At 38.4% G+C, this 26,154-nt stretch overlaps 1 protein-coding gene across 1 annotated transcript in view; it reads right to left on the reverse strand.

Moving 5' to 3' along the window:
• LOC120786433 (CUB and sushi domain-containing protein 3-like) overlaps nucleotides 1–26,154 on the reverse strand; it is a 252,081-nt gene that overhangs the window by 113,287 nt on the left and 112,640 nt on the right. Inside the window, exons 6-9 of the mRNA XM_040121879.1 lie at nucleotides 22,558–22,670; nucleotides 9,528–9,605; nucleotides 4,949–5,036; nucleotides 4,657–4,781 (exon numbers count right to left, since the gene is read on the reverse strand). Coding sequence (XP_039977813.1) covers nucleotides 4,657–4,781; nucleotides 4,949–5,036; nucleotides 9,528–9,605; nucleotides 22,558–22,670 — 404 coding nt within the window. The remainder of the gene's footprint in view (nucleotides 1–4,656; nucleotides 4,782–4,948; nucleotides 5,037–9,527; nucleotides 9,606–22,557; nucleotides 22,671–26,154) is intronic.

The following is a 26,154-nucleotide window of genomic DNA, read 5'->3' on the forward strand; positions in this document are numbered from 1 at the left end:
ACACACACACACACACACACACACACACACACACACACATAGAGGGAGAGAGAGAGAGAGAGAGCGTTGGCTCGGTGGCCTTGCCATCTGTCCATTAATCAAGGTGCCACATGGACTCTCTCTCCTTCTCTCTCTCACTTTCTCTCTTTCTCTCATAAAGTGCTGTAGGAGTGGACAGAAGGACATTGCAGTTTGATGGCAGTTTTTGTAGTTTATTTTTATCGAAGTTTTGTAATTGTTTTATTGTATCTAATAAAGTGATTACCACTCTGTCCCTCTCATTTTCTTTTTATATTTATCTGTCTTTTTCTTTTGGTTCACTGTTTTGATATAAAGGGCATATTTTCAAGATACATTCACTTTATTTTCCTTCTAATGTTCCAAAACACACATTTAGCTGTATTTAAGTGTTTTGACAGAAGTGACCCTTTAATAAGTCAGCTGGCGTGATGCTTCCTGACAGACTGCCTCTCTCAATGTTATTCATGAGTTTCCACTTTAGCTATTGGCTGGTCTGGATGTAAAGGTCAAATCTGAATTGTGTTCAGCTACACACAGCCTTTCTCTCATTCGATTTTTGCTTAACAGGATGAAACAAAGTAGACTAAATAAGGACACTGTACAATAGAGAACACAGTGTTTTCTCGCTGAAGATCAAATGTACTTGCAATGAAACACAATCATGACTGTTCTGCTCTCCCATACTAGCTTACCTACTGAACTCAATCCAAAATTGTATTTATTATTTTCATGCCCCAGCAAAACCAGTGGATGTGTAAACAGCAGCACATGGCCATTTTCATTTGGCTCAAGTACATACTTTTGTGCTTGCGTCTGTTAGGTGATTTCATGGCTCCAGATAAACACACTTGTGCCAAGGTTGATGGTGTGGTGAAAGTCAGGTTGTGTTAATGCAGATGCAGCACAATTTTTTTGTTGGCCTACACATTCTGGTGTGAAATTGAACTGGCATTTCCTCCAGCTCAGTCCACCTCTTCAAACACTGTGGCCACCTTAACTAATTAAATCTTCTAACAAAATAGGCACTCAACCTTCTGTTTTTTTCAACACACTAGAGTGGTAAGCCTCACAGGTTCCACATTTATACAGAGAAAATCATTTAAAAAATCATTTAGTTCCAGAAGAACTAACAGAAATATAGTCGACAGATAATAATACCATAGACATTTTATGGTACTACAACTTACCATAGTTGTAGCCTAACATAGCAGATGTGTCTCTCATAATTATGCATTATCTGAAATTTCACTGTCTCTGTATATTGAAATTTAAAATCAATTTTAGAATCAAAAAAAGTTTTGCAAGTATCTCAGAGTGCTGCATAACAACCGTCTCTACCATGATTGTTCTCTCTTAGAGGCCAGAAACTGCAGCTTATACAGAAGATGAGATGAGCTGATGTGACTGGCCATTACTGAAGTCCACCATCACCCCACCTGCTGATACTATAGTCGTCCTACTTACAATGTAAGCCTGCTCTAGCTCCCCTTCCAGATTGTGCTTTGTTCGTCAAGTTTGAGCTTGCTCCTCTTTTGACAATAATTGCAAAACAAGATGGGTCACACATGCACTTGCATTCAGTGTAACAGAGCAGGATGTGTCAGATGCCTAGAAAATTCTTACACATCTTGATTGGATGTCCACAAGATGATAATATTCTATCCTGGTTGATGACTGGTAAAAGAGGGTAGAAAATAAAACTTAGCTAATTAATGATAAGAGCCACAGACAACTTCTAGAGCAAAGTGTATTCTACTCACAGTCTATTAGCTTTTGACTAGCCCTTCTCTCTTGCCTTTGGGGCATTTTTATTTTAGGAATTTCAATATTGGCTTTTTGTCCCTAAGGGGAAACTGATTTTCGTGACTAGGTTTGAAAATAGTGGAGTAGGCTCTATATTCTACTCTATGCTCTTTAGCTAAGCCACTGCCACCAAAACGCCCTATTTCAAGCTTTAAATGTATATTTGCAATATTTTTCTCCTCTGTTTTCTCTTTCGGGTGATCCTGGCCTGTAGCTCAAATAAAGTCTCAGCATTGTTGTCAAAAAGACATTATTCCAGTGTTACATGTATCTTGTCCTTCAAGCAACCGCAATATGGTTTTTCTGGGATTTATGGGATTTTTGAAGCAGGCCTTTCCATTTCACCAAAGGAGGACAGAGATATACTACAATGACACAGAGCAGTACTTGCATGGGTAGTAAACAGAAAACTAAGCATCTTCTTTGTCAACAAGCATGGATTGTGGATCATCTAGGCAGGTTTGTCAGAAATCATGTAATGAACTGTGAACAATAAATAGGAATAGTTGTTCCTACTGCCCGCTTTATAGCCTGGGGTAGCATAAATGAAGTTTGTGCATTTTATATTAAGGGGCCATGTTGGAGTAACAGTGCCCTCCATTGTGAGATGCTTAGAATAACAAAGATCAACTAGAGCAGAATCACTAGTTACTTAGCAAGAACCATGGAGCAGGATGCTGCACTTTGTCAAAAAGTTGCTCATCGAACACTTGTTTGTGCTGGGAAAACAAGCACTCTGTTGTTTTAAATTCAGAGTTTTAACAATGCACACCTGCTATTCAGAACTACACTCGCTCTGTGAAAGTGTCTCACCCTGCCCACAAAATTTTCCTTCAAACATCCCTGCTGCCTGGGGTTTTGCAGTGATAGAGGTCATTCTTTGTACCCGTTCACTGCTTAGGGGGACAACATCAGTTATTTTAATGTCACTGGCAATCACACTTTGGGGACGCTTAGCCCATCACCACATGCAGATAAATGCAAGAGTTGATTGGCTTAATGTCAGTGGCTATATTTAATTGCTCATTATAAAGTATTTAGTGATGATGAATACGTAGGAGCCACTAATAATCTTAAAGAGCCAATCAAAGGGTATCAGCACTATAATATATCTGATAATGAGTTGGATATTAAGGTTGATTGGCGGGGACCAAGTGAGACAGTCGTATCCTAACTGTATTGGCCAGGTACAAGGATCTGTGCCATCATGGCATCATCAGTCCTCATGTGTGTCGGGTTCCAAGGAGATACCCAGAGTAGCAGTCGAGGTTAGTGCTTAGACTGTGTCCTTTAACCAGAGGGCAAGAGAGCAGGACCCACGGCTGACTAGCATCTACCCTGTTCGGGTGACCCTGAGCAAGATCTTGAATCTCTGCCGACTCCCAGGGTGTTACTCTGTAGCTGACCTGGCACTTTGACCTCATAGTTGAAGAGGGCTGATAGAAATGTGGTTTCCTCAATAGACAATACAGCATCACATCACAAAATCCTCTTCCACGTCTGGCTGGATTCAATGTTTTTTTAAGGTTCCTCCTACAGCATTATTAAAATTCTAAAGTTGAAAGATGTTCAATTAACACTTCTACCAATGACTTACAGTATGTTCCAAACACTGTTAATCTGTTGATATCTGTTGCTAAAATGTGCTACTGTTATTCCAATGTTTAGCTGGTGTTCATATGCTAATGTCTTGTGATGGATTTAGTGAGTTTTCCTTTCAAAGAAGCTATCACTTAAGCAGAAAGAGTAGGTCTGACATTTTTCAGCTTTTCCTTGCCTCCTTCCTCTGCTTCCTGTGTTTGCATGCCCTCACTTTCTATTTACCGACTTCTTTCTCCTTTTCGGTTCTATATCTCAGTGATTATTAGTTAGGTGTTAACGTAGTTATTTCGTTTTTTCTCTCTCTCCCACACACACACACACACACACACACACACACACACACACACACACACACACACACACACACACACACACACACACAGTGAATGTTTGTTTTTACGTTGAAATATGTGTTCACAGTCTTGAACCTATTGAAGGGAGATATGACAAACGACTTTGGCATTTAACATGAAAGACGCTCTCTCTATCTCAGTCCCTCTGTGAGTGTGTATGCGTGCATGTGCGTTTGTGTGTGTGTGTGTGTGCGCGCGTGTGTGTGTGCGTGTGTCTGTGTATGTGTCACAAGTCTGATACTAAAACAGTGGCAGATGTGAACCCAGGAACCAGTGAGGAAAGCTGAAGAATAACTGTCTGAGATGTGTTAGCTGCCAGAGCACTTAGAGAAATGAAGAAAAACACCCACCTGTCCACATGTAATTAAAACTTTAAATCTGTTGTCACTTCTGTCGTTGTACTGTGTGCTGGAGCAGATTACATATATTGTGTTAACTAAAAGTCAGTATCATAGCTCCTCTGATGAAAGCATACAAATGCTTGCCTGCATGCATGTTAGTGTGGCACTGCACTGCAAACATTGTATTATGGAGTGTTTCATTTCATAATTTTATAACCAGGGGCTTGAAACAGAATTGGGATTTTTTCCACTATAAACGCAGCCCTGATCAACACAAACTCATGCTGATGAGAGGCCAAGGCTACACACTGGCGACATTTTGAGGCAGTGTACATGGGCAGTTGTGCTTGAGTGTCTCCTTACAGTACCTTCACATTTGCAATTACAGCCTCTTTCTCCATGATGAGTAACAGGCTCATCAAGACTCTCGGTGACACAAATCTGTGTTTGGATCACCGAGAGTCTTGATGAGCCTGTTACTGTGGTGTCAGTCATTTTTATGCTTGTGCAGATTCATGTGGAGAGCTATGTCTTACCTTTACAGACCGGTCTATGGTCACTCCAGGCGGCGAAGACTTCGGCCACTCTCTGACAGCTGATCGTTTTACTGCCCTGAAGAACATAGTCTTCTCCACAACTGAACTGCACCACACTGCCAATGCTACACACAAACACACACACACACACACACACACACACACAATCACATACAGAAAAATAGGAAAATAGTTTTTTGTACATACGCAGAGGTGTGTACCTCTATGCCGGCATGAAAACGTGTAATTTTAAGTGTGTGTGTGTGTGCATGTTTCTGAGTGCAAATTGCACCTGAAGTCGTTGCCATGGCGTTTTCCATTCTCTGGCTCTCCTGGGTCAGGGCAGGAGTTGGACGCCTGTCTGACACCACCTTCATTTACTGCACAGAGAGACAGACATGTGGAGAGTCAGGGAGAGACAGGTTAGAATAAGGCACAGACGAGGCCTAGAGTAAAGCTAAACAAAGTAGACTCTCTTTACAGACAGAAATTGATCTAGATGCATGCGCCTCCATGGCTGATGCTAGCACTGAGTTGAATTTTTTGACTTTTACACATGACACTTTTCTTTTCATGCGTCATGTGTTCATGAAGCCAAGAATAACCACTTGCTATAATGAATAAGTATACATTGTACTTGTGTAGCCATGGTATAAACATTGCTGCCAAAGTAACACTAAAGAGCTGCTTCAGTGCACCCTGGCGTGAATCTAAAACTGTCTGCGTCTGTCAGTATATTGGTGGCATTCAGCACAAGTCTTCCCCAGGAAATTTCAAGCCTTCCACTTTTAGTCTCAGTTCTGGAAGCCTGCCTGCCTTGTCACTTGTTCAATTTAGAGGCAGCAGGAAACAGGTGGAAAGAGAAACAGGTTATACAGACCAGGAGATAGACAGACAGACCGGTGAGACAGTTAGGAAGGCAGACAGGGATGACACAGCACCGCAGATACAATCTTAATTCTCTCAGAGAGCTAATCTTGACAGTAACACTCCAAACATCACAGTGGTGGAACAGAGACAACAGACACACCTGTACAAATACTTCATGACATCATGACAAGCACACATCTGACATGATGTATTTCTACTTTGCCTCTTTCTGTCTGGTATTGCAATACTCCTTTTGACAGTATATGTAGTTTGCTTTTATTCCTTTTTTTCTTTTCTTCCTTGCTTTTCCTCTCTTTATTTTGCTGTTTTTTTTCTTTTTTGTTTATGTCTTCTTTTATTCTTGCTTGCCTGTTTGATTTCTTAATTTCCTCCTGTCATTCGTTCTCCCCTGCTTCCTTTTCCATAAAAATAACCCCACAGCTATATTTCATTGGCTTTCCTTAAGAGACACTACAGTATTGAATATGTATTTCCATAAAACTCAACCATTCAGGGTCTCTTCTTTCTCTTAAGCAGTTAAAGTTATAAAACTTTCAAAAAAACATAGCTGCTGGGGTTAACTATGAGCAACGGACAGTGTGTGTCAGTATGTATGTGGATGAGTGCAGAGAGAAAAGGCAAAAAGCTTTTGTATCTACTCCGGGAAAGCTAAAGGAACATAGCTGTCAGGTAAGTAAAAGAATGAAAAACACAAACAACTCTATTCCAATTCAGAGGCTTTCCATTTTAAAACTTTTTTTTCCAACACTTTATACATTCAAGCTCTTTTTTTTCTGTGGTACTTCTCTCTAAGATTGAGAGGGATCTGTTTCTAGCTGGCTGGCACACAACAAAAGTATTAACAGTAATATAGTATCTTAATGAGCCGCAGTCCATTGATGACCTATTTTTACTCAATTTAGGGCCCCACGTTACAGGATCGCTAGGATTTCTTAATGAGATCAGGGTGAGAGTAGAATTATTTGAATAATCCTTGAGTTGCCCTCGTCTTTCATTCACACCAATGAAAGTAAAATTAGGCCACTCTGAGGATTTTTAAGTGTGTTTTTCCAGTTGTTCATCCGTTCCTAATGTCTGGTGTCAGTAGAATATTACTAGAGGGAGAAACTGTCTTGGTGTGCCTATTTGCTTCAGCTATATAGCAAACAAAACACCCCATGGTGTGTTTTGATATTCAAATGCATGGACTGATATTCACATGAGAGGGAAAAAGCCCTAATCATGTACTTCAGTCTAGTATAATATTCAGCTTATTTTCAGCAACTACACAACAATGTAGCCGTATTCTGCTGATTAATTATTTGATTAGTATGATTAAATTGTTTTTGAGTGTGGACGAACAAAATTCACAATGTTATCTGGGTGGTGAACACATTATCCTCATGACTCATCATTTTTGTTTTCTGCATCTTTTCACCCGATCAGTTTAAACTCATCTTCACCCAGATTTTATGTAATCTTTTAAGTCTAAAGGTTATATTTGCTGCTGTAATAAGTCACTGTTCATCTCACCCTTAACAAGGGTTTTTTTTTGCACTGAACGAAGCTCAAAAAAACATTTTTAATCAACATTTTTTTCAAATTTTTTAGAAAAAGTTTTTTTAAATATTTAAAATAAACGTTGATTAAGTACAAGATATTTACGTTGTTAAATAAATACAAACACAAAAATACAATATGTGTTTATCTGGTACTAGTTGCAAAAAACAGTTATTGGTGAAAACTAACACTAAAATTCAATTTTATCTCATGTCAAACAAAAATGCTGATGCCAGAAAACTCAATTAGGTGTAACTAACACAAGCTGAGTGATTATACTGCCCATTTCTGCTTTCACACAAACACCATCCCACTGCCTGTCTGGGCCATCCAACTAATATTTGCATGTTTAGTCTGTATCAGCAAACCCAGCAGGTGGTTGGTGTGTGTTTGTATGTTTGTGTATTTGTTAGAATGGATAGTTTGTTGCTTTGTTGGAGCGGCTAATTTGACCATCTGGACTATTAACACCATAACAGAGGGACTGGTTACAGTATCAGCACTATGAGCTCACACACACAAAACCCACAAATGTGACAGACTCACACATGAACGCATACAAAGACACATGTACAGAAACTGAAACATGTGTATAGGCAAAGACAGGCACAAACACACACACAAAGAGGTTTTGTGCTCCACTGAAGAGTTAAACCAGTCAGAGCAGAGCAAATTAACACCTGAACCAATCGGAGCCAGGCTAATTAACATACAAATTCACTTCTGCAGAATCAAACCTCAACCATGACTCTACAACCTGTTAGGAAACCTGATGAATCTGCAAAGCACCGTGTCTCGGTGCTGTGCAAAGCTCATCGCTTTTCCATCAGCTCATACAGTATTTAGGAGTGTCACACACAAACATATGCTCACACTAAAACAAAGTGGACAAGCAAATAAATCAGAGATGTTCAAAAGAGCATCAATTGTAAACATGCAAACCAAATAATAACAAGGACAAGCACAATCTACGTATGTGTATGTGTGGGTACATACAGCATTTTGTTTGTATTTGTGTATATCCTTGTATCGATGCATACGTGCATGTGTGCAAATATGTGCATATACATGTTCAGTATTTATGAGTTTGTACCACTGGCAGTGTGAATGCATTTGTGCTTGTAAGTGTAATAAATGTTTGTGCTATGTTGGTTGTGATTAAAGACAAGTTTCATAAATATCATCACCATTATCTGTAACGCACAAACAACTGCCCTTCATACGTGAGTATAAGGTGTGAGAGCATTTGCATGTATGTGTTTGAAAGAGACAAAGAGAGAGTTAAAGAGGTATAATAAAGAGACAAAGAAGTGAGAAAGAAATAAGGAGGGAATTGAATGTCAGATTAAAGTGGATGCTGGCAGCTTTAATAAGTGAAACCTCAGGGACAAAGGTACTGCTCTTTTTCTTGGAGATTTTTCATGCTTTATGTGCATCTTCTCCCAGTGTCAGAGTGTTGACTTATGAACCACTAACACCCTACACTTGATAATTTCACTTCAGGGTGTCTAATTAAAGAGTTTCCAAAATGTCTCACTCTTGCTATTTGGGATTTCACAACGTTAAAGGAAATTGTGGTAGTTCCAAAAGAAGAGCAGTAAATTAACGGGGAACTTTTTAAGTATAGACCCCTGGAGTAGTATTGTGTATAAAGATTGGAATAAAAAAATCTGCAATAGTGTTTAAATTTTCCGCTATCTGTGAGGAGTTATAGATCATCATACCCCGAAACTTAGATAGATGTTTATCACTAGGGTGATACACTAGATTCTCTTTTATAATTTTACCATTAATTTCACTGTTCCCCCGAATTACCTGTTTATAAAAGTTTATAAAAATCTAGAAGAAGAGAAGAGAAGAGAAGAGAAGAGAAGAGAAGAGAAAAGAAGAGAAGAAGGCAGGATGGGGCATAAACAATATTACAACAACTGATTCACATTCCCTGAACAAGCCCAAAGCAAACCAAAACAAACCATGATCAAGCTTATCAGAACAAACTGTGAAGCAAGCCATGAAAAAGCATGCATAAACCAAGACACCATGACCAAAATACATATACAAAACATCAAAAAACAAAAATATACAGGAGTCAAGAATAGCAAGAGCATGCTCTTATAAAGGCTATGGCATTTTCAACACATTTGTGCATCAGTAAATGTCACATTTTTATATGTCAGTCAGAAGGTTTTGCACTATGTGTCTGAATTGATGTGTGTGAATTGATGTTAATGCATGTTCTTCTGCAAAGGTAACACAAGATGGTTGTGGGTTTTCAATAATCAGCGGCAGAAAAGTGTTGAATGTAACAGCCTTTTTGAGAGACAAAAGAAATAAAAGCAACACCGGAACAAAATCAAAGCTAAAAACAGAGCCAGTCCAAGCCAAACCAAGCCATCACATGTTAGTTCATTAGCCAAAGTGACATTAAGACGTGAACTCACATATTGAGAACTTGTTGCTGGAGTCTTTGCCGGGGAATAATTTAACGCCCCGCGATTTAAAATCTACCGATCGCTTCACTGCAGAGGAGAACAGAGTACAGAAAAGAGAAGAAAAATCAGATAACAGATTGGATAAAGTGGAGAAAAAAAAATGAGACCTAGCGAAGGATTCTTTTTTTTTAATGGTAACTTCTTCTCCCTCACAATGCTGAGAGAGAGAAGAGTACAGTGGAAAATAAAGTTACAAAGGCAAAGGAAATTTTAAAACGTGGAAACAGACGGCAAGAGGGGCAGAGAGAGACAAGAAGAGACAGGCAGAAGCAGAAAGATGGAAGAATGTAGGAAAAATGATTGACCGTTCAGGGTTTTTGTTCATAGAAAAAGCTTAATCTTTCTCTCTCTGTCACTTAGACACATACTGTACATCAGATGGCGAGATGTTTTGCTGGAAAACCCATCATATTCTTGACAATAGCTGGTAAAGGAAATTGCAGCTTTAATCAAAGTGACAATGATGCAGTTCGGTAATCAAAGCATTCAGATAATGGTACATTAGGAAAAAAATGGGTCCTTTTATCAGAGTAAATCAAAGACAAGAGAAGACAAACGGGTAGAGGGATCCCTGTCAGCTTGAGCTCTGTTTTCTAACATTATTTCATTTCAAGGTTAGCGATGTTGAACTGAGTGTTACTATAGCTCAGCATGTATGGCTGGATACATAGAGTACAGGAGACAAATGAGTGGGCGAGAGCTGTGTTTGACTCCATGCAATAATAATAAAAACAAAACAGCCTGGGGTAATCTAAATTTGACTCCCTCCAGATTTGTTTTTTTTTTTTTTTTTTTTTTTTTGCTCTATTCTGCCAAAATAAATGAATACATAACCAACATAAATAATGGAAATATAAACACGAGTATATCTTGTCCTGAATGACCAAGTATAGTGACAAATTGCTTTAATGAATGTCTGATAGAGCGGCTGACAGATGTCGTTTCTATAATGAACACACTAATCCACTGAATGTTGACAAATGGCAGATGAGTTAATGTGCTACAATTATCCTAATGTTATACAGTGGCTACATATGTGCACTTACATCAGTGGTATTCTATTTAAATTACATCATGTGTGTTTTATGCCAACAATTATCCTAATGGTATACAGTGGCTACACACGTGCACATAACACGCTACTTACCATGTTGACATTATACCAAATCAATTAATGTGCTAATGTGCTAGCGAGTAATCTAATGTAAAGTGGCTGAACATTAACTCCATTTGTGCATATGTGTTACTTACCAGCATAATAATTTAATGTGGTTCCAGTGGTACGTGTTCAAGTATGGTGCATGCATGCGTGACAAGGGTGTAAGATACCGACCTCCCACCCTATAATACTCAGTTTGAATGAAAAATGTGTTATTAGGTGCTTAATTAATCTTGTAAAATAGATGTTAATATCTGTATACAAAAATTAGTCAGTAAACTTCAACTGTACAGTACTTAAATTATACTTATATTTCTCTATGTTACACAGTCTTTTAAAAGTGATTTATTTTAAAATAGATTTTGGTACAAAAGCACATTAGCTTTAGGCCCTAATGTATTTTAAGGGTATATAAATTTGATTCACATTTCTAATGATGTCCCCACTAGACTTACACTGTTTTCCAAGTCGGGAAAGACTTCGCAATTTTTTATCAATAAGGCAAACTAACCGTGGACATATATGAATTTTCCTCACATCTTAAAATTATTTCATAAAGAATTCTCCATTAATGAGTTTGCTCTTAGTAGCTCGTGTATCACAGCTGTTTAATAGCTGCCTCTGAGCACCGTGCACACATAAACAGAATGCAAAAACACTTTAACTAACTTCAGCGGAATCCACCTACACAAAGGATGAAATTTATTATCCCTGACACAGGTGTCATAACTATTCAAAATGAAGGGGGAACAGGCTTGATATCTGATACAGTGTCTGCGATCTCGCAGATAAAAAGCGTCTTTCACTGCATTTCATTTATAATGTGTAAGAGGAGTGATTCATAAGTCCCCGCTTATCCCAATGTTTTCAGGTCATTTTACAAACAGTTTGGAACAACTACAGACAGTTGTATTTAAAAATATAGCTCACGAGAACCTATGATGGAGTGAATACATTTCACATTCCTCTGCATTGCATACATGACATCAACAATTCTGGGTGCATACATCATTCGGTCCTTCTGACAATGGACCGAATGATGTATGCATGGACAATTTTGTAAATAAAAAAAAGTCTTAGCGCCAATAGCAAAACAGGACAAAAAGGGGTGAGAAGCAATATATTACATAATTATAGCACTGCCTTCAGATTATAGTTGTATTTGCTTAGTTCCCATTTGTAAGAAATTAGGAATGTTCATCAACAGACTTGTTATTTTCAACACCCAGGGGAAGCTGTGACCTAGATCAAAGTCTTACAATCAGGTTTGAAATGTATTTCACCCCTAGTTAGGCAGCCAAATCGGAGAAGCCGGGCCAAAAATAGTTAAAAGTCAAATTTGGTTTTGCCTGTGCAAATTCAATCACTGTATCAAGCCCCTGTTAATATGCATCAGTGTGTGAATATGCATCAAAGTTAAATATGCCCATCTTAATATTCTAGCCTACAAGCAGCAGCTCAACTGCAAACAACAGATGGCAGGGCAGCTGCATTTAAGTAAACCATATTTATAAACTAAAATATTGCATATTTAACAAAAGTTTATTTAATTGGCAGCAGAATAAACAAGAACTAAACTAAATTAAACAGTAAGAAAACGGAACGTTGACCAAAACCTGGTTAAATAAAATGCACACTGAAACTTATTTTACAATAAAAGCATCCCCTAGGATCTGATGTTCGCTTGATGCATCAAACCAAAACTAAAATATATTCTCTTATTATAGAGTGCGACAAAATTTTATACCAAAAGCTCCAGTTATCCTTTTACCCAAGGCAGGATCCACCTCTACGACTCAGTTATTTTAGTCACACTTGCCTATTAACCACAATGCCATTTAAATTGTATATTTCTTAGGACTGGTAATGTGGAACAGTGCGATATTCTCTAAGGAAGTGATTCAGACAAACAGGTATCATGCACTCTAACAGAATTGATCAGCTTTTGGGCTAGATGTCCCTCACAAAGAAAATATTTACTGCTGTCTATGGTAATGCATAATCTAGACTAAGGACTGAATTATCAAGAAAGGATTTAGAAATCAGGTCCAAACATGGAGGTATCTGTCTTATTTTCAAAATTTAACACTCAAATTCATATGGTTAACTGGCAGATAAGAGGAAAAGTGATTAATCTGGTTTGAAGTAGTCAAATTGGATTGGTTGGCTGTTTAAGTCGAATAGATAATGTGATATAGTTCCCAACTACTAATGAATAACAAATTAAACAGTCCATGATGCAAGAGATGTTGAATTTTTTTTTTTTAAACATTGTTTGACATTTTGGGAAATACACGTATTTGCTTTCTTAGAAAGAGTTAGGTGAGAAGATAGATACCAACCACAGATCTGTACGGCAAATATAAGTGGACAGAGCCAAGCTAGCTGTTGCTCCCGCACTCCAGTCTTTATGCTAAGCTAAGCTAACCGGCTGCATGGACAGATATGAGAGCGGTATCGATCTTCTCATCCAATACTTGGTAAGAAAGCGAATAATCTCCCAAAAGGGCTGTTCCTTTAAGTGACATGAAATCTACTGTAAATTTCCGATGCTCATAAAAATGACTTCTGAAAAAAGCAGAGTATATTAGACCAGATGATTTATTGGTGCCTTTTGTTATTTAAAAAAAGTGACATTTAGTTTAATATATAAATAAAAGACTTTATTCCTCAAGGCAATTGCTTTGCTGTATATTGAGCTGACTCATATCTTTCATTAACTAGGCAGACGGTATTAATTGAAATATTAATGAGTGGGTAGGCTACAATGCCTCTGCCTACATTGAGTTAATTACAATTTTAATATATGCAATCAGTGAGTACAATCAGTAGGTGAGGGCGGTTGTCAGTGCTGTAGACATCCTCCACATTTGATGAGCTATTTTGTAACCACAAACCAGCAATCATACAACATCGCCAGATTGTGTCTATGCAAACGAGCCGCATTAATTCAAGCAAGTTCATTCCCATCTCCACTTACTGTAATGATCCCAGTGCGAACAGCCCTTTTTCATATAGCAACAGCAGAGTACCGCGTCAAGAACGAAAGCCAGTGATGGTGAAACGCAAGCTCCCCAAATAATACAATAGATGATAAAGGGGTAGTTCATAGATTCATGAGCTCATATGAACCCCCTGAGGCATGTGTCTGTACTCAGTTTGACTAATGATTCTCAAGCCAAGCTTGACAAGGAAAAAGACATGGGGATTTGTTTACACAAAAACTTAATGGTATATTCCGCATGGGCCAAATGCTCTCCTTTTCCTTGCCTGTAATTATCCAAGGTAATTAGTACTTCAAGATGTGTGCACTTGATCACGACTAGGTTTAAGACATTATGGGAGTCATATTAAATGCACCAAGCAGTCAACAATATCCAATATGTCAACCTCCCTGAGGGGTGTGCTGTCTCTCTGCTCGAATTGAATAATGTTTCTGTACCAGTGGTTGACTGGTGTTTCTTTTGTACTGAGTGACTTATTTTGTTGCCATAGCACTGGCTGACTGATAATGCCGGCAGTTGTTCATTAAGAGCCAATCACAGCCCTGCAGACACAGAAACTCATGAATACGTAATGAAGAGAGATGATGGAGGGATGCGATTGGTAGGTTCTGCCGCAGGGAAGGAAACAGATTGTTCATACCTGACACACACAGAGACAATATACAAACAGGCGTACACACAAACACATACATGCAGAAACGGCCATACAAACACTCGGATCCCAACAGACATGCAAATACAGCTGCACACATACATTGGCGTGGCACATTAACAAACATATTCAAAGAAACACAAATATTGAGAGATTCATCAACTTAAAATGGACACATATACACACAGGCACACCCACTTGTAAATGCACAGATGCACCAGCACTGACAAGAGTGAGTTCAGGCACTCGTACAGATCTGTGGGCTTACAATCTCGTATCTGCTGGAACACAGATGGACAAATCTGTGACAGTACACAGATATACTTTAAGCACACAGACACAAATACAGGCCCACACAGTGACATAATCGACAAACACACACACATTCACAGCCAGGTGTTGAGGATGTAGTTTTGTGCATTAGAGCATACATCCATGCAGGGAAGTGTGTGGACAGAATATCTAATGAGTTTAACCCAAAGCATTTGCTAAACCTCATCCATGCTTAAGATTTTATTTTCCTCTTGCATTCAGACAGAATCAGTAGAGAAATTAAGCACGGAGCCAGAGAATGCCAGAGAATAGAGAATGAGAAAACAATGGTAAAGAACAGAGGGCAGGAAGCTACTCCTGATCTTGAAGGAGCACTATGGATTCATCTTATCTTTCAACAATAAAATGAAAGGTTTCTAGTGTGTAAACAGTCTTTCCGGCAAAGCATAATAATTGCAGCACACAGTGCCTGATCAAGGAAGTGGTATCACAAGAATCCTACATGCACGATACCCATGAGGGGAATGAGTGTAACTCATTAATCTTAATTTATGGTGTAATCCATAGCGATTGGTATTTCTCATATTAGCCACAAGGGGACAGACAGGCTGACTGTAAGTGACCGAATGAGGGACTACAATAGGTGAGGTCTTCGCAGATCTACTTTATATCTAATTAGAATTGATTTAGAGGTACATGTACTGTACATTTGCATTCAAGAGGAAGGCTGCTAAAAACCATTGGAAATAAAAGTGATGAAATGTAATGATGCTGTGGTGAAAATATTGCATGAGAGAGTTATGAAATCACATGTAGAAAAAGTGAAGGGGAAATCAAAGACATTATGATTAAGACGGCATTGCTTGGATTACAAACAGTTTGTTGACAATAACAACATAAAATTAAACAAGACTCATTGGGTGTAGATTTTAAATGAGATAGGCACAGTAGGAGAATAGATACAATATTATTGCCAAACAACAAATAGACTTCATTGCATTGTTAAACTCCAAGTTCTTAAACAAAATGAATTTTGAAATAAGACAATATTTAGCAAAACTGCCTTTTAAATTTATCAAGTCATTTCATGTGTATTTTGATGTGTTGTTTATCAAATCATTTTTCCATGTCTGGAATGATTATTTCTACCAATCTATCCTTGAATTTCAAATGTTTGTTAGAGTAACTTTCTTAATATGTAGTAAAATAATTTTCACTTACAGAATGCATTTTGCATCTGTTCGTATTTTTTGAGATAGAATCTTCACACATGGAGGCTGTAAATCAGAAATAATCATCAAATCATTTTTAATAAATAATGCAGTTGTTAATCACCTTCAATTAATTACACCAGAATTCCACTTTTAATCACTTGTCATTTACAAATAGTTTGGTTTCACTTTAAATGTCACGAGAGAAAAGGCTATTAGGACGAGGACTAAGCAGATGTGTTTGACAAACATATTGAGAACTATTTCAGGTAACTTTGCCTGGGGGTGCTGAAATGTAAATATACTTAAATCCAATAAAAACAAGGACAGAGCATCTAGCTGATATCATCAAGGACAGGTTTCAAAGTAGTGGATGTGCTAGTCATGAATGGGGCTTCTTTTTTTTTTTTTTTAATGTAACCTGACAGCCCACAAACTATTGTAGATAGTTAATGATGACCTCCGTCTCCTTGGAAGTAACATGGTGTACTACATACCACTGTAGATAGTAAGCTCATTAGCTGAGCATGCAAATGCTTGTGGCTTACTGTAAGAGCAGTCAAGCATGCTGAAATCCATTCCTAGCAATTTTACTCCAAACTCGTTTAATGGGGAGTATCAGTCTTGATAGAGCCCCATGCCCACCACTTCAGTATGTAGAGATATGCAGACATTGACAGCTCTGTTGTGTTTAGTTATGGTTGCTCAGCTATGATTGGATAGTCACTGTCCAGGGAAGGGTTTTAGTGAACTATTAAATTTATCGCATGTGAATATGTGACTCATCAGTTGTGGCTAGGTGTTCCACCCCCCCCCCCGTTCTTGTTATAAATAATTACATAGTGAGAATGTTCTTTAAAAAAAAGTATGACACCTGAAATTGTTGAAAGCCGACCTGTTTAAAGGGTAAATTCACTGTAAAATTGCTTTCTCATATATTATTCCTGTGGCCATTCACAAGAGTTTATTTGGCAACATGATTCACTGGTTTCTGGCTTTTAGGGAGAGCTGTTCATGTTCTTTTATATTTGACAGGAAAAATGACTGATAACACATTCCTATTTCCAGCTTCAGCCTAGAGGTATATTCGCTAAGGGTAAGAGCATACTGTAACATAACCGGCCACATCTGGAAGCTGGCTTGTTCTACTATAGTAACTACATATAGCTGTGTTTCAGTACTTTGCTCAAGGGAACTTTGGGAATCACTCACTGTGGTCTTTTACCACAACTTGGTTTTCCAATCCTGTCCACCCTTTTCAAACCTGCCGTCTTGGCATTCTTCTATAACCCTCAAGCAAAAACTGGGCCGTTGACAAAATTTGATCCGCAGAAGTTACCTGCATAAAAAAGATCAAACTTGTGCCATAAAGAATCTAATCTGATTTGCTGTTTCAGTTTAAATGCCTTTAGGTCTTAGACTGTAATTACAGTAATAAAGCTTTTAGCAAAAGTTCAAGAAGGAAAACAATTACCTTTCTAATTTGGTCATCACGCTGGTGATCCACCTCAGTTATTATCCAATGATTTCACTGGGGATTGCTTGCAGGCTTTCCTGAACAAATGATCATCCTAGCTGTAGGGTATTCAAACTACTTTACCTGTTATGTTGCTCTGCTGTTACGTTGCCGTCTATATCACTTCATCACCCAGCCACCACTAGTGCCAAGGTCCTCTCTATGCCTTCCTACGAGGATGTCAGAATGGCTGCTATTTGTGGGGTTTTACCCCACGTTGAAATTGATACAATTGACAGGGCCAAAAGTCTGAGTATGAATAGTATGAATTATTAATAACAGTGCACGCACATTTTGTTTAGGATTGGTGTCTTTCCTGACTTCATGGTAAAGATTTTGTCTGAGGACTGACAAGAACACCTAAAATTACAGTAAGTGATACATGTATTCTACATTCAAAAAAACAAAAAAAAACAAAACTTACATATGTTATATGTAATTTTAAATCTTTTTAGAAAGTGTAATCAAGTATTTCAGTATACATCAAGAACAATTGGAAAGCACGCAGCTGACTTCTTGGAAACCCGCACAAGGCATGTTAGCCTACAGTCTATAATAAAGACCTACAGTATACTAGCTGAATGTATTACTAAGTCTGTGTTCCCGAGTGCAACACAACATTTACACAGACAGTACAGTCCCCAATGAAATGTTGTGAGTACAAGAATGATTAAATGAACTTACAGCAGTTCCCATGGTAAGAAACTACATCAACTCTGATTTCATCTTGGCCTGCAAAGTACTACAGTAAGACTCTACAGAGTGCTTCAAAGCACACTCAGTAATCAACTACTAGCTTTGTATAATAGGATGAAATGAATCTTTAAATGTATTTTAGTCCTGAGGTGGAAAGCTTAGAGATGTTGACGTTACTGGGCTTCAATTAAACATGCTAATGGACACATAATGGTTGTACTTGTAATTAGCTGTAAAGAAGACAGTGAGGAGCGGAGGGATACTGTATGGCATATTGACATAACAGTCCAAAATTACAGCTTTTTTGAATATTGCAACACTAATTAAAAATAAAAAAATAAACACTGCCTCTTATTTACTCTGTCTCACTCTACTTTTATCTTATCTTTATAGTATTTAACGTAATTATAAATGCTGGCATTTATTTGATCATTTCTGTAAATATTAAGAGAATTGCCTGAGATTTAAGGGAATACAATGCATATTATATAAATAGGAGTAATTTCTCCCTTTAACAAGAACACTATGTCCTAGGGAGAGATATCTGAATTGCAATGGTTCATGCCCTTAATGTGGGCTCACACACACACACTAACGCACGCATGCACGGACGCACATTGGTTCTTTCTCTAAAGTGGTCTACAACAGCCATATATGACAGCGGGACATTAAAACTCAAACCTCACTGCCAAATGAGTAGTCTGCTTGATCCCCCATCTCTCTCTGACTATCTATGTCTCTTTTCTTTTTTTTTTTGTGCCTTTTCTCTTATTTTTTCTCTGTTGGTTTCCATCTCATTCCATCTCTCTCTCTCTTTTAATCTCTTCTCTGGATCTCCTCAATGTTGTACAACCTCCCCACTTTTCTTTTGTTCCTGTGACGTTCTGTTTTTTTCTGCCCCCCTCTCCTTCTCTGCAAACTTGGATATAAATCATTAGCAGATTATTATTAATTCAGAACTTAATTATTGGGCAGCAGCAGAAGGAGGAGGTTTTTATCAGCCAAGTGGCTGACCTTATATACACAGACACCAAAACAAACACACAGTGTGTCCAGCTAGCTGGCAGCACCTAGAGCCAAGCGTCTCCCTCTGAGGTCTCAATGCACTGTCTTACAGACTAAACTAACCCTGCCAAAGCAGATTTGTTCATTTAGTCTCTCAGAGACAAATTTGGAATTGTTCTCATAGTGTTTGCCACTCGACTAAACTAACCCTGTGGGCTTTGCCATAATAATTTATTCTCCTGGAGACAAGTAGAATTTAGTAGACCAGAACAACATAAGGTTTACAGGGTGGAATTACAGTCTAAGTAAAAATGTAGTGGAATATTATTAAGTGTAACCATATTATTATAAAGTGGAGTTGATGAACACCCTTAGAATGCAAATTAAAGAGTAAATCTGAATGGGGTAGAGCATAATAAATGCAGTAGAAAAGAGCACAATAAACAGGATAAAATAGAAAATAAACAGAATAAAATACAAAATAATATACTTTTCTGAGGTTAATGATCCCAGAAATAATTTAAAAAACACTTAGAAAGAACTGTGCATGTAAATGAAGATATCTGTGAGTTTCCTTTCTTGTCCAGGGTTGTGCCATTGGTTCCACGAGATATGTAATCAATAGGAGATCCATCAGTCATCTTGGAATATCAGTAGGGGCATCGGCGATGTTTCATTCAGAATATGAATCTATCCTCACTTCATACTGATACTGTTGACATGCATTTCCTCCAATTAACCGATAGTGAAGTAGTAGATGATAAACTACTATTAAATTCTGATAATGCAATAATTTTCCTTGTGGAACTGGTTTAATGTGATCCACAAATGGCACATATTGTTTAGGAACAATTGAGGAAGATTTTCAAATCAACAACTAGGTTTCTCATTAGCAGTAACTTTTTCAGCCACCCAACCAGCCCCACTGCTAATGTGTACGAACCAGCAAGGTAATGGGGATGACTGACAGCTGACGGGAAGTAGCCAATCAATCACAAGTTTGTCAAGAACTCCACTAATTAATCAACTAACCTATCAAACTGAAACCCCTCATTAACACATTGATTAATCTTTTAAACTAATTAAGATCAATTAAAATCAATTAAATATAATTAAAAGCTAATGTTAAGGGGAGTGGTCAGGCTGTCAGTCAAACCACCAAGAAGAGTTTCTGAGAGAGGCAGAAGAAGACAGAGGTGGAGAGAGGATGGATAAGGACAACAGGAGAAGATCAGGGAGACAGAGAGATGAGAGAAGGAACAGGGAGGAAACAATGAAAGGAGGATCACGGAGAAGGATGATTGAGAGCAAAGATGTATTGTAGAAAGAAGAAGGGGGAGGAGGGATGAGGTTTAATAATGACTTGAATTTAAGTTTTTAAAAAAACTCCTTGCTAAAATTTACGATACGCTGCATGGACACCGTAAGAATAATTCATTGGCTATTTAAATGTTTGGTTTGACTTTCACACATTGCTTTTGCCTTTACCAGACAGTTCACAGTGGAGACATAAAAGAGAGCCTTGTAGATATCCTCCCATAGTGGAGGTATTAGTATTAGTACTTCTGCTTTACTGGATAGAGATGGAAGAGAGGGACAGGAAAGGGAGGGGAGAGAGAGAGAGGGGATGACATGCAGCAAAGGACTGCTGCAAGGACTCAGCCTTGCTATACGGTACGCACTCTACCAGCAATGCATTCAGTAGTCACATACATATACATAAATAGAGCTATATAATTTATCATTTACTCCTTCTCACTTCATTCTTACTTCAACAGCCAGTTTCTCAGATGTTCAATTTTCATGTAGGGCAACCATGACTTGTCTGTCTGAAGAAAGATGAATATTAATTCGCAGATGTTAAAGAAAGGTTTTCTCAGTGATGGAGTGACAGCTGTCTATAGCCCTACAAAGATCAGCAAATGACCCTAAATACTGTTGAAAGGAACCACAGTGTTGAGGTGTGTATGAAAAAATACACCGTTGTGTATGGAAAAAAATGGTGGCAAAGAGCGAGTGGAAGAAAAAAGTTTTGAGTTAAAAGAGAAGATGATGAAAGAATATAATAAGAGGGGAGGGAGCTTGGAACAAAGAAAACAGTTTTGTGAAAAACATTCACATTGCATCACAGTTGTGTATGAGTGTGACATTTCTGAAAAAAGTAGTCTGTTTTGTGTCTTTGAAAAACATGACATGTTATGTTAATGTGTCCACATTATCGTGGTTTTGTGTTTTTCTTTGACAGACTACACAAACAGGGCCTAAGTCTGAGTCTGCTGAACTTGAATGTGCAGTAGCGAGAGGTGAGTCCCAGCAGGGAGTATTTCAGTAACAATCAAGTGGCACAGTGCAATTTAGGTATTTACATTTGTGGTTGGTCATTACATTAATGTTGCCCGCCTGCTCAGTCAATGATGCATAGAGTGTACAGTGTACCGTTTCCATGACTTTACTTTACACTAGATTAACATTCTAACAATACACAAAGTATTTTGATTTAAGTGGATTAGAGGACCCGATTGGTTGATCATGATTGATGCCAGCCCATAAAACACTAGCCGACAGTGTCTGTCAATCACACCCTGTTTCCAACTGTGCTACATGTGTGCCACACGCCTCTGACCATGAAAATACCAAACACAGCCCTATGCCCTGTGTATCTTGTGATGTTGAATTGACTTTATGCAACATGCACTGGTGATTCACAAAAAGGGCCAATGGTTCTTTTTATGGAAGAACTAGAGGCGATCTGAGACTGAGACAAAACATTGGAGAGCATGAAAAACAAGTAAAGTGTAAAATATAAACCCTATCTGTTCCAGCCTGTCTGTGCAGTTGTTCCAAACATTCAGCTCTCATTATCGCTGTTGGGAGACATGGACTTTGCCAAATGAATTTTCACATGTTTTCCACCAGTTAGGGTTTGTGTCAAAAAAAATCTAACTGTATACCTCTACGAGCAGTTAGCCAAGAGAAAAAGAAAGAGAAAAAGAGAGAGAACTAGAAAGAGGAGAGAGACAGAGAGAGAGAGAGAGAGAGATGCAGAAAGATGGAGACAGAGAGAGAAACCGTAGAAGGGACAGGAAGATAGGAGTCAACAGCATAATTAAAGGGAGTTAGAGGCTAAATGATGGGGACAAACTGTCAGTTGAAAAGGAAAAAAAGAAGCAGAGAGAAAGAGATAAACAAAAAGGCAAAAAAGAAATGAAAAAGGCAAAGAAGCAAAAGCAGAACCTTGAAATGAACCCGTCATTAACAAACAAAGAGATCTGTAGATACGGTATATATAAAATCCTGTTTATCACAAATGAATCCCCACACTGCATATATATATGCGTGTGTATGCGTATGTGTGTGTGTGCGTGTGTGTGTGTGTGTGTGTGTTTGTGTGTGTTTGATCATGTAAGTATGTAAGTTAAGATGCCCATTTCTGTTGATGTGATCATATCTTACTCATCTTACCTTGATAATGTGCGCTGAAACCACGGTAACGGTGGTTGCCATCAGTCACAAAATGCAGCCGGAGCCAGTTCTTGTTGCTAACGATGGGTGAGGGAACATTACTGCCTGACAACCTGAAAGAGCGACAAAAAGAACATTTGTAAGAAACAGAAAAAACATATACACACATTAACACACACTGACACACAGTCACACACACACACACACACACACACACACACAATTACAAAACCTTAGCTCCTACCCTATTTTCACCTAATCCTACAATAGACCCTTGAGGATAAGGCCCCGTGACTGAGTGTTGCAAAAAAATTTCCTTTTTCTGAAGACCTTAAACTCCGATTGGCTCTTTTTAAAGGTAGAAGCACAGACACGCGTGCATGTATGAGTAAAGGCAAAAAGATACTTGCCTTAGACGGAGCAGAGAAGTCTGCAGAACAAGGTAGTCACGCAATAAAAATGTCACTGCAACAACAGACACTAAAACTCAGCCTAAGGTTTAGTTTACTTTACTTGGTCTTCTCTCACTGTCTTTATCTTGCCCGTATGTCTCAGTGTGTACATGGAAGCGAGAGAGTGTGCTCAGAAAACATCTCAGTGTGTGTCTTTGTGTTCGTAGCCACTGTCTAGATTGAAGTGAGAACAATGTCACAAAGCACAAACTGAATTAAATACAGTGTCAGTACTTCACGGCCCAGTACAACCAGTCGGTTTCTGCGGCTCCACTGGAGTTACTGGGGATTATGCTGCATGCTCAAGGGTGCCTCAAATGCTTTTAATGGAGTAGGAAATGGCATTTCTTATTCAGGGTTTTTGACAAGATTTCCCCAGCTAGTTAGGGGATTTGACCCAGCAGCTCTGATCAAAAACTCAATTCTCATGGTAGTTTCTAAAGCTGTAGTTGGTAGTTGTTGGTTGTGTTGGACCATATAATAGTGATTATTATTATTTCTAATATTTTCTCCACTACTATTTACTTACATTGCATCGAATAGACTAGTAAATGCAAATATAGGAACCAGGGACTACCGGACTGTCAGTCTGCAATATACGACTTTTAACAATATTAGCTTTTCTGCATTGAAGTTAGCTAATGTACTGAGGTTTTGATGGCAAACACAGCACTAGTAGATAGGACCCAATTTGCAACTCTTTCATCAAGTAGGTAAGGTAAGACCCCTTAATTGGCTGAGAAGGTGAACAAGGCTCTTGTGGCTGGCAAATTGAAGCATGGCAGGTCATTACTGGCAGCCTTAAAGGAGGAGAGTGCTTTGCAGTTGAGAGTTGGAGAATAACACAACCTTTCTCCAGTATAATTTCGAATATCTGAAGCTCAAATACAATCTCTGCTAGCAATAATCCCCATTCCATACATCAGTCCTTTGTTGTATGGTGCTTTCATCTTGTAGCATCAACCCACAGGTGGTATTTCTCTCCCATTATGGGATTTTTATTTTTTATTTTTTTTTTTTTAGTAATATCACCTTGGCTGTTACATTTTAAACACAGGTACACATGTTCGCTTGTCTCCTTCTATAAGCCCCTGCTGTTAATCTTCACAGTCCATTAATATCAATTTACACGCACACACTCTGACACACACACACACACACACACACACACACACACACACACACACACACACACACACACACACACACACACACAGAGAAACACAAATGCATGCTCACACACATGCTGGTGGCATTATAGTGAATAAACTACTACACTACACCTATAACCTCTAGTAACAGCAGTACAGAGTGGAGCACAAGAATGCTGAGCAGGTGTTTTAAAAGGTGTGTCTTTGTGTGTGTGTGTCTTTGTGTGTGTGTGTGTGTGTGTGTGTGTGTGTGTGTGTGTGTGTGCTTGTGCTTGTGTGTCTATGTGTTAGTGAGTGAGTGAGGCAGATAGAGGGTCACCTTGTGCCCCGGATAAGTAGGATTCTCTGATGTCTGCTATTTGTCACACACACATACATAGACACACACATACACAGAGTGGTTTCAGAGGCCCAGATACAAACAAACTGGCTGATTTAAAGCAACCTTACCACCACAACAATACAGTAACAAAACTGTGAATGTGGGTGAACAGCAGAAAGAAAGAAAATGTCCTTAGCAGGCACCTACATCCTGAGTTTTTCAATGCACTCTGGGGAATTCAATTAATTTTGTTGGAAAAAAAGAATAAACCATATACTTTACATAAAGAGAGACATTTCCCTGTTTATTGTTTAAATCTGTTTGTCTTTATCTATCACATCCCATCTATCAACACCAGTTTCAACATTGTAGATCATATTCAGAAAGACTATTAAAATTGAGTTTAAATTGAATACACTATGGCAAATCAGTGAGCAATTAGTCTGTTAGCTGGGAGAGAGACTGGACAGTGAATGAGATGGAAGAGGGTCAGATAGTAGAACTACTGGACAATAATCACTGACATCCAAGTCCCCAGATGTGCAGTGGGTAATTTATTTATCAGCAAAGATTTAGAATGAAGACATAAGGTAAATATATGGAATAGCTTAGACAAGTTAAAACTGCATTAAAAAAAACTTTTTCGATATACAACAGATTCTATTGATACATGTCCTTAAGTATAAATTCCCCTTTAAAGTACAATGCAGTGTTGGGTATTGTTGTTTTGTTAAAGGACGTTAGTATGGTAGACTATTAGATGCTTATCTGTCTCTGCTGTTCACAGAGTGTAAAAGATTATGGTGCATGACTAATAATTGTGACAACAGGCGAAGAAGCAAGATGAGGACCAACCCTCAAGAGACGTAAGTCCCCAAAATAGATTAACCTTTTCCAGAGAAATAACTCTGAAGACTGGCCTCAGTTTAGCCCAAATAACAGAGACAGGTTATGTCAGACACTTGGATAACAATGCACATAAAGTTCAGTCCAGTCCTTCAGAGAATCTACAACATGTCCTAAATTCGCAGGTGTCACCCTCTTTACTATATGTATCTAACAAGACTATACTCTTGTCTTTCAGTATAATCTGATGCAAGCTTAAAAGTAAAGAAACACTGCATGAGCATTTCATTGCTTGGTATACTATTACATGTTTAGCTAGAGTTTTGTTTGTGCGTCAGTCTTTCTGTCTCCCTCTTCTCTCTCTTCAAACCCCTGCCCTCCGCCCCTCTCTACTCTCTTTGCTGCTTTCCTGGCCCCTCTTTTCCTTTCTTCAGAGCTCCTCTCCGTGTCTCTTCATATGTGCACTCTCTCTCTCACGCATATAATTCACGTTTACAGCTCTTAAGTCACTTCCTTCTATGACATCATTACCCAGAGTGCATCATTAAGGATAGAGTGTGTGAATATTCAATCTGTTCCAATATTAAAACATGAATTAAATCATAAATCTATACAGAGAGTCGGGTGTGTGTGTGACTTTAAAATACTACTCAGAGGCACTTAACAACTCCACAAAAGTACAGGATGAAGGTATAATTAGAAAAGTCTCTATTCCAGCAGTAGCTGGAATGTGAGCGAGCTGGCGACTAAAAAAGATCAGCAATCTGGATCTGCTCAGCAGCAGGGAACACCTCCTACCACATACATAGGTCCCAAGCCTGAATCT

The sequence above is a fragment of the Xiphias gladius genome, chromosome 24 (genome assembly GCF_016859285.1).
Source record: "Xiphias gladius isolate SHS-SW01 ecotype Sanya breed wild chromosome 24, ASM1685928v1, whole genome shotgun sequence".
NCBI classification, from domain to species: Eukaryota; Metazoa; Chordata; class Actinopteri; order Istiophoriformes; family Xiphiidae; genus Xiphias; species Xiphias gladius.